At 47.4% G+C, this 15,137-nt stretch overlaps 1 protein-coding gene across 7 annotated transcripts in view; it reads left to right on the top strand.

Annotated features, from left to right (window-relative positions):
* The window catches only part of MBNL3 (muscleblind like splicing regulator 3), a 92,545-nt gene that overhangs the window by 31,756 nt on the left and 45,652 nt on the right, over positions 1-15,137 (top strand). For 3 of the 7 annotated variants that reach the window (XR_001920401.2, XR_001920400.2, XM_008930701.3), the window contains exon 1: positions 1,444-2,479. The exons of 1 other annotated variant lie outside the window; for it this stretch is intronic. Coding sequence is in view for 3 of the 6 variants with exons in the window: in XM_008930701.3 (XP_008928949.1) it covers positions 2,306-2,479 (174 nt within the window). In the remaining 3 variants the exon portion in view is untranslated. Of the gene's footprint in view, positions 1-1,443; positions 2,480-2,599; positions 3,216-15,137 lie in introns of those variants that run through there. 3 more of the 7 variants (XM_018070709.2, XM_018070708.2, XM_018070711.2) reach the window with 2 other exon arrangements.

The following is a 15,137-nucleotide window of genomic DNA, read 5'->3' as shown; positions in this document are numbered from 1 at the left end:
GCATCTCTTCAGTATGAAACCAAAAAGATACAAGCATGGCTAGTTGTGCTTTTTTCCCCCCCCTTTGAAGTTTAAAACACACTTAGCAAATGTGACGTTTGTAGTCCCTGTTCCCCACCTGATGTGCAAAAATCCAAAGGTCCTTCCAGAAGCATGGGTCAGACCAAGCTCTGTGCTGATGCTGCAAGCTGGATTGCAAGGATGTGGGTAGTACTTGTAATGAGCTTAATTAAGCCTAGAAAATACTTGCAGTATAGATTTAACGAGCATTGTTTTTTCTAAATTGAAATAATTCGATCTGTGAATCAAACAGCCTCTGTGCCCCACCCCCTGCTGCTGATGACAGCCTCTTCCCACACTTCTTCCTTGGTAGCATTGTTTCCATTGTTTCCAGCTCCAGTAGGTTTCAGTTACTGATCAGTGTAATTGCAATAACACACCAATAATAAAAGAGGAATTTAAGCTTCCTTTTCTTGTAGTTGAAGGCTCTTCTCCTGCAAAAGCTTGAAGTCTTAATAGCAGTCACACGAGCAACATCCCGCGCCTGTCAAATGTTTGCAAAACTGGCCGGCCGTATTTTAGGAAGATAAAGGGCTGGATTTTGGGAACTTGGAAACAGCCCAATCCAATCAGGCAGCAGTGGCACAACTAATATTAGAATGGGAGACTCTAGGGACAGCTTAACATTTTAGTGGATGCCAAGGAAGCCTTGAACAGGAATGCATTAAAAGTTGTTTGTTGTATAACACGAGTTGCTGGAGTCAGAGTAATTCGAGTTGCCTTTGGTCTGGTGGAAAACTACAGCTGTGAGCAATGAGTTAATTTTTTCCGTGTGTGGCTTAAGTTTCCCTGTCGGGTTTGCTCATAGTTTTGTAGGCTCTGAATCCATAGAGGAGTGACTCCGAACCAGTCGTTTGCCTTCATGTGCCATCGCAGGAGCACCTCTGTGCTGGGGATGCGTTCAGTGGAACACCTCGGAGTGCGGGAGGGGTGTAGGGCTGAGCTGGACCTTCGTATACAAGAAAGCTGCTCTTCCTACCCGAACGGTTCCTGTAGAAGGGGGGTGGGCTAGTTAATGTTAAAAGTTAAAAAAATAAAAATACTAAGGAAAAAAATATTCCTCCCTAGTTTGGGAGGGCTTGGGGGCTGCAGCCCGCGGCGCTGGCCCTGCGGGGGAGGCAAAAAGCTGGGCCGGGTGTCCCTGTCCCTGTCCCCGGCCCGGTCCTGTCCCTGTCCGGTCCCGGGGGGTCCCGGGGCTGCGGCGGGCACTGACCGCGGCCGCTATGAAACGGTCTCTTTGATTGGTCGGCTGCCCGCGCATGCCGCTGTAACGGCAAGCGCCATTGGACGGCGGCGCCTGCCATGCGCCGCCGGGCGCGGGCAGTGCCCCCGTGCCCGCAATGGCCGCCGGCGCCGCCCCGCGCCCGCCCAGCGGGGCCGCCGCCGGCTCCTGGCTGATTCTATTTCTCTTTTTCCTGCAGGTTGCTGAAAAGTGCCTTTCCTGAAGCCACCGCTGCTTGGATTTCTGTCTAGGGCTGCCTCTCTCTGCCCCTCGCCCCCCCTCTCTGTTTAATTCGGCGTTGCTTGCAGTCCGTGCCCTGACGGCGGCTCCTCCAGCCTTGCCCTTTTTTTTTTTCTCCCCATTTACACGCAGTTTGCTCAGCCATTTTATTTTTTTTCCTTCCCCTGACTATGTAGCAAATATTTAAAAGAAAAGAAGGAAAGAGAGGAAAAAAAAATCAGACATCCTTTTGCCTGTTTTCATGCTCGCGAACCGTAATTTTTAGAAGCAAGAAATAGAAGGAAAAAAAAAAACCCGAAGTTTTCTCCCTAAGGACCGAGACCATTCCACAAACTGAAGTGCTGCCAGCAGCATATGCTTTTTGCAAGAATAATTGAAACCATTAACTGGAGAGCACAGAATTCTTTTGAAAGTCTGCCAGTTATTTGCAAGTAACTTTGGCAGTGGCACAAAATATAACACTTGTATTTTAACTTCTACAATTGCACTTTTAGGAGCTGGCCTCTAATTTGATTTTCAGTTGTTCTGATAAGATTTCTATTTTATGATTGGCTTTATGTTTAATTCTTGTTTAAAGAAACACGATTTGACTTAAATGAAAACCTAAGTGCTGATGAATAGGAGTTCTACCAAAGCAACAAGTTAGTTATTTCTTCACGTTTAACTTGAATTCACTTTTTTACCCTTTTTTTAAAAAAAAAAAGAAGAAACAAAAAAGATCAGCAGCGAATATTACCCTGAGGAAGGGTGCGATTGCTTGCATTTTAATTTTTGTTTTTTAATATGGCTGTAAACGTTTCCCTGGTCCGTGATACAAAATGGCTGACGTTAGAAGTGTGTCGAGAGTTTCAGAGAGGTACTTGTTCTCGGTCTGATGCAGAGTGCAAGTTCGCCCATCCGTCACGGAGTTGCCATGTGGAAAATGGTCGAGTTATTGCCTGCTTTGACTCCCTAAAGGTGAGGACTGTCTAACGCGTGCATTACCTAAGCTTACTTGCTTTTCCTTCTCTTCCAAGTGGCTCAGTATGCTGGGATGTGGGATGTGCAGAACAACTGTTTATTGCTTTGTTTCTGCAGGGAGGACGCTGCGGTGCGGGATGCAGCTCCCGAAATCTAGGCTGAGTCTGACATCAGGTGCGACTGCCTGGATTGCCAGGCATTGCAAGGAGAGACAGGATTCTATCCAGGGCATTTTCCGATGGTAGCTCAGGTCTGATATAACTGTCCCCGAAGTGGAGAATGCAAGGTTGTGGGCAACAAATGAAACTAAATAAGAAGAGAACTGAAACCCAGTGCTTGAGTGGCCAGAGCACATCAGCCATGCATTCGGTGCAGGGATCTGAAATGTGCTTTTAATGAGCAGGAATGAAAGCAGCGTTTTAAGATAATGAATCAGCTTTACATGTCTTTCCTGGAGACAGAGTTGCAGATGCACTCTTAACACTATCCGGTAGATGAGGAACAGCCAAAATATTTGGAGAACAACATTCCCAGAAATGGGCGTCGGGAAAATGCTTTCTGCAAGGGACATGCAAACGCGATGGCTCTGCCAAGCCTGTTGGAGCTGTGGCTGCGCCTTGTGGCTGGTGCTCATCCTTGCAATGTCTGTTCGGGAGGCAGTAAATAGCTCTTGATTGCTTGTCACTGCCGGAGCTCCAGGGGTGACTTCTGAACATTACCAAAGACCTGGACTGTCAGTCGGGGTGTGGGATGGGGGGCTCACAGGAGGGGCATCTCTTTCCAGGCTCACCTCACAATGTTTCTTGGAAAAAGAATATCCACTTTTTTTCCCAGAAGTATGACTCCTCAAATGTGGTTTTAGGAGGATAGTAAAAACTCTGAGACCATATGGATAACTGATAGTGTTTGAGAACTCTTGACATTGTGTTTGTTTTGATCAGAGTAATTAACCTGTTTAAATTTCTAGAAAGAGTCTGGTAAATTTTACAAGCTTGAAAGTTTTCCCTTGAACTTCAACTGTTGCTTGAAAAGATTTGGGTTTATTTTTATGAGCATAATGAGTAACAGAGCTGGTGGAATTATGTATGCACAGGTTCAGACTGGGGCTGGATCTGGTCTGACACTGGTTTACCCATTTTATTCCTTAGTGGCTTCTTCATATTTTCACTTGTTTTTTTTCCAAGAAGCTCAAGTTTTCTGTTTGCATTCGGTTTTCTCTTTTTAATCTGATTATATGCAATGACTCTTAGTTATACAGTGACTTTCAAATGTTCATTTACATTACTGGTTTGCTGATAGCAAGAGACAAACATTTTTTTATTGAAGGGGAAAAAAAAGTTGTTCTTTATGCCCTTGAAACTTTTGAATTGTAGCCAGTGGCAGTGGAGATACTTTTAATGAAGAGATTATTATGATCACATTTTATAGCGTTTATTTGTGAACAGAAAGGAGGGCTGTCATGCTGTGTAGGGTGGTTTTGTGCCACTAGCAGAACTTGCCTGCAGTGTCTCAGGGAGGTGTCCCCTGTGCAGGCACCCAGCTTGGCTGGGCTCTGAGCTGTGCTGTGTTCTGCTGTCACCCGGTGTGTGACACTTCCCCACGTGTGCTGTTGGCTGTGCAATGTCTGCAGCTCACCCGGGCTCTCTGTGCCAGCCCCTCTCTGCACGGCTGGGGCTGGGAGATGTGCAGGACAAGTCCGTGGGCAGCTGGGCTTCAAGTCTTACCCACTGGTATGGGCAAACACTTTCCCCACTTCAGCAATGGGGAATGGGATGGGGAACACCACATTAAGAAAGAAAAGGAAAAAAAAGTAAGTCAGAGTGTGATCTTCTACAGCTCAGAGCATTTCCCATGTAATTGGCTGTTAATGTTCTTGTTGCAGTTTCCTCTTGACACAGTAGCAGATGCTAGTTAAGTGGCCTGAATTTTTTAGGGAACAGATCTTTTGGGTTTAGGAAAGCCTCCTGGAGGGCCAACAACTCTGTCTTTGGGAAGTACAGCAGGAGGAGTCTGACTGTGCAGAGCACTTGGCCAAGGGTTAATGATGGGGCTGTTTCTGCACCCCACTTCTCAGACAAGAAGTGGGTCTTGGAGCACTTCCTGCCTCCAGACCCATGGATCCAGTAGCTCTCCCTGGACAGAGCCCTGTTTCCACTGTGCCACAGAGAGCTGTGGTCTGTGTGTGTGTTTGGGTACACCACGCGTTTCCCAGTGGAGAGAACCACCCTGGTGACTAAACTCCCAAACAATGGTTGTTCTGTTCTTGGGCCAGAGCTGGGCTTGCAAAGCCCTGTTTGCAGTGGTGTTGAGGGGCTCATGGCAATACCGGTGGCCTCCCTTACCTTTGGCAAGAGAGATGTTACATTCTCAGACCTGCTAGGAAGCTTTTCATGCCCATCCTGTGGACATCTTTGTGCCCAACAGCTGTTGAACACTGACCCTCCCTCCCGTGGAAGGCTCAATAGCTGCTTAGTGCTCTCTTGTCTTTTCACGCCCTGCATTAGCAGAACATCTGTGTTGCTTTATTGGAGACAGGATATAGGATGCTTGCAGCTAATAAGTTTTCCCGTTGTCTTGCAGTCGCCCAGGGCTTTGTTCGGAGGTTGCTTATCTGCATCCATTGTGTGCTGCTGTTGCTTGTTTTTTTTTCTCACAAACCTCTTAAGCCTGAACAATGCCTTCATACAGGAACTCCTGATAACCCAGTGTACAATGGTTTCACCTCACCGATCAGGTCACGAGCAGCATATATACACTTTCTACATCTCTCTTTTCCCTTTTTTCCTCAATCTCCTGTAGCAGTTCTGTGCCCATTGCAGCAACAAGAGTGGTAATCTTCCAGAAGCAGCCAGGCTGCCTCAGTGTGGGTTGTTTCACGTGTGGCTCTTGCTACCTGTAATCTTGTGAAGAACACACAGGACTCCTGAAGGTAGTGGGGTCCTCAGTGATGCTCAGGTGGGGATCACCAGGAAATGCTCTGCAGGAGAGTTGTATTTTATGCAATGTTTTAGTGGTGAAATATGGGGCCTTAATTAGGCTGAAAGTGCAGGGCTGGGTCTTGCTGTCCTGAGCTGTGCTTCTTGGAAGGGGGAGTTTGCACATTTGTAGGCAGCAGAAGGAACCTTTCTCAAGCATATTGATATAAAACTTAAAAATAGTTCCTTGCAAGAAGCTGCAATTTGAACTGGATGCCAAGAGAGCTCTCAGTCTCTACTCGTGCATCCCTCCTGGTTATTCTGGAAGCAGTGCACTCTGAATTAATTTGTGTGAATGGAAGGGCAGGCTGCACTGCTTGGTGGAGGGCAAGTCCAGAGGCACGAGAGCCAGCTATGCTGGGCCACCCCACTTCCAGAGGTGACCACGAGGGCATCTGGGCAGCGGCCAAGGCTCTGGGGTACCTCCTAGGCAGGTCCTGTGGCACCTCAGAGACGTTCTGAGCAAAGGAGAGGAATGGAATGTCATCCCTGTAAGCTCAGATGGCCTTTGGGTTCATTCGTTGCTTCTTTTCCAGGCTCATTGTGCACCGTCCCATGCAGAGCTGGTGCTTTTTGTAAGGGTCAGGACACGGGTTGCCGGCTCGTGGCAATTGCTACAAAGGTTTGTTGTGGCACTGCAGTGAGCTGTCTGCGAGCGCTCATCAAGTCATTAACCTTCGTATTCAGGCTGGATCAGGAGGGCGGGGTAAGATCTTAATTCCTGGCCAGTAAGCCATTGGTTGTGTTTTCAGTTTCTGAACGAGTCAGGCAGGAAAAAAGCAGCATCTTTGGGCACTAATGGAGAAAAAAGCTGAGAGATGGGGTATTAGGAGGTAGTGATATAGTATATAAAAATATGTAACTAATGCACATCGGGTGTTCACAGAGGCTTTGAATTATACTGCTCACTGCACTTATGGACTTATGGTTTAAAAAAAATTTACAAACCCAGCTTTTGAGAGGTGTGGGTTGGGAGGTTTTTTTGTGTTTGTTTGGTTCTTTTTTTAATTTTTTTTTTAAATTTTCTTTATCAACATAGTAATTTCCATATGCACACTGAAGTTTTGGAGAGCATTTTGAGACAGAAAATAGTGAGATGAAAAATTTCAGGAATATGAATTTTGACTTTGGGAGGTCTAATGTGAAAAACATTGTTAAGCTATTGCGTGTTTCAAAGCACTTCTCTATAAAAAAGGTGAGTTTTCTGTGAACAGGCATAAAATCAAGTTAAAAGTAGAATTGTCTGTTTTCTAAAAGAAGTGTTATTTTCTGGTAATAGTATTCAAAGTCCCATGGCAATCTAAAAAGTTCACAGTGCTTGGGCAATAAATATACCATATGATCTTGAAACTGCTGTACCTGAGGCTGTTGCTTACAGTTTTCATGCTAATTTGTACCTGGCTTATGCTGACTTGACTAGAATTACTTCTGACTGTTACTGGTTGGAAATCAAATCTACTTTTTTAAAATTTAAATAAACTGCAAACTAGGAAACAACTAAAAACACCCACTAAACTTAGCATATGGTTACACTTTTAGAGATGAAGAAGAAAACAAACAAAGCCATAAAGATATTTTTGGAGACACTCTGACTGCATGTCTCAGCTCAGTGTAATAGAGAGGCAAATATTCCACGTGAGCATTGTTGAGCCAAGTCACCTGTGTGACAAACCTTCACTTTTCCTTTGGCAACAGTAGATTTACAGCAGCTTTCTGTCCTCTGGATGCTTGTGTGTCATTTGCCATGTTATAAGTGCTTTTTATAAGTACTGAATCAAACATCTGAAAGTGCGGAAAAATGTATTTAAACTCCGTTTTATTTATAAAGACTAAATACTGTATTTCTCTGTTAATTTCTGTATTTTTCTTTGTATTTCTCTCTGAATTAGAGTGGCACTTCAAGGAGGATAGGAAAGCTTGTGGAGGAAAAAAGTAATTTAGGCCTGATCCCTTCTTGTCTATAAGTTACAACAAGTTCCATGTTTTCACAGCTTAATTTATTTGGCACACATGCTGTGTATACTCTCTGTAGTGTCTTCAGAAGTTTTTTGGCACATCTGTGGGATGGAGAGTACTGATGGAGAAGGTCACCTGGCACTGCCTGTGGCTGAGCACCTCCCAGGCCTGCCCCCGTGTCTGGACTGCAGATGCTCTCTGTGGGGTCAAGGCTGGTTACTTGAAGATGATGCGTCACCTCTCTAGGCATGTTCAGGTTTCCAGGGAAAGAAAGGATACACCTTGTTGCTTTAATCTGCCTGGACGATCTTCCTGTAAGACAGAGGTCTGTGCAGAGCATGTTTGATTTGTTTGGTGTTATCCAGTGGTTCCTCTGATGTCCCAGTAGTCTCACTTTATTCATCTGTGACTTTTTGACAGCTGAACTGTGACAGATGAGCACTGGTGGGTTTTGCTATCATGGTTTAGAAGATTGCTGCCCTGAGCTGTCCCTTTGCTTCTCTGTTGCAGGTTGCTGCCTCTGCAGCAGGGTTAGCAGGAGGACAGAGTGCCTTAGGCACTGAATACAAAGTCCTGCATCTGGAATTCCCTTGGTCCTGGCTCTCCAGGTTGCTGCTGGGCAATGAACACATGTAACTGGAAACAGGCTGGTGTTACCTGGTGACTCTGCTGCAGGGACAGCAATAGATAGGGAGGTGCAGGAAGGTCTCATTCATTGCCAGCCATTTGCAAAGATGTGAGGCAGAACCCTTGACAGGAATTCCTTGTCTGTGCTTTAGAGCAAGCGGGTGATCTTTGAGATGTGCTGTGGGGGGAGAAGAGGCTGGCCCTGTCCCTATTTCTGCTGGGTCTTTCTGTAGCTGAGCAGCCTCATCTTGGCCTTTACATTTCTGAGGATATGTGCTTTGTGAAACTCGGTGTTTGTGGTAACATGGCAAGAAAGGTGAGATGTCTGTAGGCTTCCTGGTGCATAGGCTAGTTCTGGTGCTATTCTGGAGAGATGCTCCCTTCTCAGCTACGTGCTGAAAGAATGGAGGAAGTCCTGGGAATACTGTGTAGCTCTGGAAACCACGAGAAGTGGGATCCATCCCAGCACAGAGAGCTTCTTGGGGCCCCTGGAGATAGGAGCTGGAGAGGCCACACTGTCAGTGCTGATGTGGATGTTGAGAGTCAGTGAGGAGTCTTGCAGTGAGTTGTCTGAAATAAACTGCCTGCCAAGCTGTCAGTGTGACACTCTTAGTAGTAGCTAAATACTTGAAGTTATTATTTTCTTAGTTGATCAGGCTTTGATAACTTCATTCTGAAAGTGTTGGTCCCTTATGTGACATATTGGCCTCCTTGATAGACCTTAGACTCGCACTCCTGTGGAAGGTGGATATTTGGTGGGTATTTGCTGTGCAGTGGATGGAGAGCACTGTCTGTGCCCCAGATCTCCTGACCACACAGATCTCTTGAGAGCTTGCCTGCACAGGAGCAGATGCCTTTACTGTTGTCTGCCTGTGTGTGAGTGCCAGTCTCATGTGTGGTGTCCCTGGGTCAGGTTCAAGAGGCTGGCAGAGGTGTGGGCACAGGCTGGCACATTGGGAGGCACTCCCAGTGCAAGGGGCAAACACAGGACCACTGTGCTTGTCTGAGTTCCTGCAGCTGATTAATTTATTACATCTTTTCCTTGGGCCTCTGACTTGTGTGCATTTCCCCTTGGAAATGTTGGAAAGCAGAACTGTGCCCACAAATTGTTCCCGAGACCACACTTTGGAGGCCAGCCTCTCTGGGGAGATGGGCCAAGCAAATTCAGCAGTGGGGTTTTGCTGCCAGCCTTGCTTTGCCTTTCCTCACCAGCCAGCCCTGGCAATGCAGGGCCTCTGCTCCTGCCTGCAGCTCATGTTGCCTCGATCTTTGCCGTGTGTCGTGAGCAAACCACCATCCTCAAAGGGTAAAGCCAGCAGCATTTACATTATTAATATCAGCCAGGAGTAACCTTGGGTTTCTGGTTGGGAAGATGGTGGTAAAGTGCTGACTGCTGCTCACACTTGCCTAAAAAAGCAGGAGAGAAATTCTTTTGGGATGTGACTCTAAACCCTTCTGAGCTTCTGCGAGCTCTTAAGCAGATACATTTTGAAACCTTTTATGGGCATATTGCAATGTTCCACGTCCGTGGCATGCCATCTCCTGCTCCCGAGGCTTGCTTTCCTATTTTAAGGGCAAAGCCCTCCAGACTGAGGTTCCAGTTCTGCAAAATACTTAAGCCCAGTTTTAAGTGCTGTAGAGTTCCTGTGGGCAGCAAAGAACTCTTTGGGCTGGAGTGAGTTATTGCATCAGGTTTTGAGGGAGAGAGAAGTGGTCTTCTCAGCCAGTCTCCAGAGGGGTAGAACTGCCCATGGTTGTTTCCTCTGCCCCCTTTGGCTTTCCAGTTTGGAAGAGTTTCTTTCCTGCTGGGACCTGCAAGCACTAGCTCTGTGCCCGTAACCCAGTGCAAATGCAGTGGGGTGCTCTGTGAGCTGCAGGGGTTTCTCTGCACTGGGAGGAGGGAGATGGGGTGCTAAGCCCAGCCAGCAAGTTGTGGCTGCTCTTGCATTTACCCTTGCCTGGCTGTGAGTCAGAAGTTGGCCAAGGGAGCATGGAAGCTGTGTGTGTGTGTGTGTGTGCGTGTGTGTGTGTGTGTGTACAGTGAGCTCTGGCACCTCAGCTGGTGCCATGTTGCAAACTGTGGCACTGCCAGATTCTCCTGGGGAGGAAGTTCAAGCATTACATCTTCCAGCCCTGATGTGTAGCAGTAGCTAATACTGGGATTGAAATAGAAGCCCCAAACCTACAAGTCTCTATCCCTGGAGAGAGTCTGGGGCAAAGAGGATCCTTGTAATCATGGAGCGACACTTGGCTGTGGTGTCCTGTCTTGTGGCAGTGTCAGTGAAGCTACTTAGGGACTTCTAGTGCTCCTGATTGCATTAGGCCAGTTAGGGAGCTGGGGGGAAGGTGGTGAAAGATGCCTTCGGGGGTAGTGACTCTGAACAAGCTGTGTGGAGTTGGTGGATTTCTTCAGCAGCGTAGCATCAGTTTGATGTAATCCCTTTGCTGACAATAGCTTTCTGCCACTTGGTTCACCCATCTGAAGGAGGGTGCAGTAACATGCATTGATGTAATTGAGCTGTTTGGAAGCTTTAAAACAAATATAAAAAAGATGTACCAGGCCTTCTGGAGAGCCCATCCTCTGACATCTCCTACTGAGCATTTCAATAAGTGGTTAGATTTCCAAGTGAGGAGCTGAGCTCTTTGAAAATCTGCCCCTATAAATATTGTTATGCTGGTATTAAATGCTTTGAGGACCTTGAGTGTTGCCCCATATAGGCACAATTTTACTTCTGGCTTATTAATATTGTTTTACTGCTGTTCATAAAACAGCAGAGACCCAAGTGCTGACCCTCTTCCTTGCCCCATGTAGCTTCTCATGTCATGTCTGATGACAGCATTTTGATTAGAGGAAAGGCCAAGGATTTGGAAAACCAGCTTTCAGAGCCTTGTGATGATGCAAACTGCCTCAAAGTGTTGTAATGTCAGTCTCTGTGCCTAATTGCACTTTTTGACCTCAGAGGAGCAGTACTAACAAAATCTCTTTGAAGGCTGAGTGTAACTGAGCTGCTGTAGTAACAAGACTCTGGGTGTTTTAGACAGGTGTCCTAACTGAGTAAGCATTTCAAACCCTGGCTCCTTCTAAATGAAAAGCTATCAAACATGTTTAGTTCCGCAAGCTTAGCTGTCTGTTAGGAAAGGCCCCTCTCCTGAAATGGCAGCGAAAATATTCAGTTTAACCATAGCTAAAGTGTTAAGATAGTAAAATCTTTCTGCTGTCCACACAGTAGATGTGGCACAAAAGTAACACTGATCTTTTGTGGACCTTGGGCTTTACCTCTGGCTCTCTGAACATCTCATTTTGCCTTGTTGTGGGTTTCAGTGACATGCTTACTTGGTGTCCCCACAGTCAGAGGAGTTGCATGCTGTGATGCTGGAGTGATGGATTTTTAACCTCTTTGTTTTTATCTCCTCTGTTTGAAGCCAGCACCTGGGAAGGGCTCTGTGCTGTTCTCTGCATGCTTCAACTCTGAGCTGGAGGTGCCTTTCTGCAACATTTAGCTTAAAGCTGTGGGGAAGAGGCACGTTCCTGAGAGGGGACAATTGGCTTGCTGGGACGTGAGCATACTCAAACCAAGCAATTCCCCAAGTTTGTAGTGAAATGTTACAGCAGATGGCCTGCTTACAATGCGGGATATTATTAGAACTATGATCAGTGCTAATAAGGTCACTGGCGGTGGGGGAGGAGGTCAGCGTCTGACCTTGTTTGGAAGGTGGCAGCCTGTGCTCTGGGGAAGTTTTCCTCTTGGACCAGTGGAACGTGGATGTTTAAAACAAGCTACTTTGTGTATTAATCTGGCTGCACAGTAGAGGGAAGACCCACCACACTAGCCCAGCATGCCTGCTGGCGCGGTGCTGCTGGCCCCCACCCCTTGCTGAGGCGGCTGCACAAAGCACTGCTAGAAAGTGGAGCCAAATTCTGCTTTAATTAACAGTCCTGGGAATGGGAACCAGGAGCAGTTTATCTAATCCTGCAGAATGGGTATGGTATCACAACACACTGCCCAGGTGACTGGTTAGTGGTGTGCTCAGTTTTATCTTGCCTCTGACCATACTCGCCATTAACGCTGCACTTAGTTTTAGCTGATCTCTCCTACACTGGTGTCAAAAAAAGACCCAAAACAACCATTATGGACAGGAGTGTTTGCATCCAGCTGAGTTGCATTAGTGATGTCCACATCTTTGCCCAGCAGTACCCACACCAGGTTCTGATGGGGATTCAAGCCATTAGCCCAAAATGTGCTGCTTTATTTGTCTCATTACTTCTGCTCTGAGTGATTAGCTGTGGGTGCTTAGTGAGAGACAGCTCTCAGCCAGAGAGGCAGTTAGGAAAGCGTGGAGTATCACTGTGCAGTGGAGGAGATGGCCAGGGCAGCATGGACAGAGCGGAGTTGCAGCCAGCCTGCCTGGAGAGCACAGCCATCATGAGGGTGCTTCCCTAAGTCCTTGTTATCCGCAGGGGCACGGCTGGTGCTGGGAACAGTCACACGGAGATTAGGTCCTTAAAGAGCCCCGCCACAACCGAGCAAAGTTTGAATACAAAACCTCAGCGTGTAATCCCAGCTGCTTTGGCCGATCCCACTGACCAGCATTTCTTCCTCTTGCCATCCTCTCCTGAAGGATCAGGGCACGAGTAAAGCTTGCGGCCATTAAGTGCCGCTTGATCCCACATGGTCGGTTCATGCAGTGTTGTGCTGCATGCGGTGCTTGGGCTCTGCTCCCAGAGTCCCTTCCACGTGATGCTGCAGATAGCAAGCCCTGGATGAGTTTGCCAGGAGGAAGCTAGAGCCTTGCAGGGTTGGACATTTAAGTCCATGCAGTAGCACTTGAGTGGTCAGGGCAGTGTGGAGTTGGAAACCGGGCATAAAGATGAGCCTTCAAGGAGGGCTTGGAAGGTCATCCAGGTATGGCAGAGGTGATGGTGTTAGAGGTCAGCTCTAGGAAGGAAAATGCTTTCCTCCCTGTGAGGAAATCTTGTTTCATAAAACAGTGGATTTCCAAGACAGGGAGTTTTCTTTGGAGGGGATGTCACTCTTTCCCAAACCTTTTAAGGGAAGGTGTTAAAGATACTCCTGCTGCTTTATGCAGAAGCCTTCCCAAATCTCGCTCCCATGGTGCAAGACTTGCAATCTTATTCTAATGCCCTGTTTCTCCTTTCTGCTCTGTTTCCTCCTCCCCTCCGGGCCTATTTGTCCCCAAGCCTTCCTGCAGCTCTTCTGTCCTCCCTGTCTCTGTTGTGGAGTCTGCAGGGACTGAACAAGAAAGCCTGAGAAGTCTCTTGCTCTCCTGTTGCTTCAGCAATTCTTTTTATTTCTTGGTGCATCTGGTGCCCTTGCAGATGAAGAGATAATCATCACGGTTACCTCCCTGCAGACTTGGGCTCCCTGCTGTGTCAGTCCTGTTGCCTATAAAACCTCCGTGATGTGCTGCAGGGTGGGAGTTGGAGCAAGGCAGGCGGGCAGGCTGAGTCACTCAGGCACTCGGAGTAGGAGAGCCATTAGGGTTGGTAAAAGCAAGACAGGGATGTCTGAAACCTTCACCAAACTGCAACCTCGAGGGAAGGAGATGGGGGTGACAGGAGAGAAGCAGAGCAGTTCACCAAGGCACTTTCCCATAGGACCGGGGATCTCAGGGATGGGGCAAGGACCCCGGCCACCCATTGTTGCCAGCTCTGTCAGCATCCGCTGGCTGGCAGTCACACCAGGGCACGAATTACCCCGCAGCATCAGCACAGCCTCCCTGCCAGCTCCGCATCAGGCTTCTGTCACTGGAGCCCACTCAAACTGCTCCTGCGCCATCTTCGGGAGAGTTGAGGGGTGGGGGGGAAAGTCCCTTGGGGGCTGAGAGACAAATGGACTAGGATCACTTTTGCTAGCAGTGCAGAGGTGGGATGGGCAGAATGCCTGCCTGGCCTGGCAGGAGCTCAGGAGGCATCAAGGGCATCACAGCTGCTGCTCTGCAGCTGCAGCAGCCCAGCACAGCAGCTGGAATGCAGTCTGGGTGTTGCTGAGGCTTCCCCTGACCGCCTGGGGTTTTTCCACCAAGTCTAGTGTATTTAGACTGAAAACTCTTCAGGCTGGGTCTGTCTCATTCTGTGTTTGGGTAGTAATTGGAGCAGGACCCTGAGCTGTAGCATTGATGAGTATTTGTATTCCCACAGCCAAAAATCCCCTGCTGCGGCCTTGTGCGATAAAGCACAGATTGAATTAAGAGGATTTTCATTGTTGTTTTGTGTTTCTCTGCATGGGTTTTTGAAGAGTCCATGGTAATGTAAAATCTTTAGAAGTCTTTGCTCGCAGTACAACTCACATTAGGTAGGACAGAAACTACTGAAGATTTTTTGGTTTTTTTCTGTTTTGATTATGCTAATTCTTGGGGGATGATTTTAAGCAGCCTTTCAGCGCTGAGCCCAACCAGAGAAAAAGTGTTAGCACTTTTCTTGATTTTCCTTCTTGGCTTGTATCAGAGGCACTTACAGAAAAGTTTGTGCAGGGATTTCCGGCAGGGCCCTATCAGAAGTCCATCTATCTTGGTTTAAGCCAGTGAGAGCATTTTTCCAGTGAGTGTTCGATTACGTAGGCACCGGTCCTGCTGCATTCCAGACTTGCTAATGACACTGGAGCTTCTTTGCAGCTACTCCTCTCACGTGGGAGAGAGACTGCAGATGTCCTCAGGAAAGGTCATTCTTCCTTGCAGAAAAAAATCCCTCCAATCCCTCCTAGCCCCATCTATATGGGCCCGTCCCACCTAAAAGCAAATGAACATTTGCATTGCAGCTGACTCATCCTGACTGTGCCCGATGAGGGCAGTGAAAGGTGTTTTTCTTGTTGCCCTTTAGGAAGGAATTGTGCTGCATCTGAAGGTATCTCTTGTCAGTAGCAGCAGCAAAATACATGAGGTCAGTTGTCTGCTGCCTAAGGAAGTCATGTTGTTTAAGATTGCCTTCTAATAGAAAACAGCCTTCAAAAGGCAATCCTTGCGTTCCTCCTCATCTACAAAAGGCTGAGCATCCCAGACAGTCTGTACTGCACCGGTGAACAGGACAAGGATAAGCAGCTCAGAGCAGGAGTTTGGAAAGCAGAGCAGCAATACAAGGA

The sequence above is a fragment of the Manacus vitellinus genome, unplaced genomic scaffold, assembly GCF_001715985.3.
Source record: "Manacus vitellinus isolate BGI_N305 unplaced genomic scaffold, ASM171598v3 scaffold_19_pilon, whole genome shotgun sequence".
Taxonomy (NCBI): Eukaryota; Metazoa; Chordata; class Aves; order Passeriformes; family Pipridae; genus Manacus; species Manacus vitellinus.
Note: the sequence above shows the minus strand (reverse complement) of the source record. Positions and strands in the feature narration are given on the sequence as shown.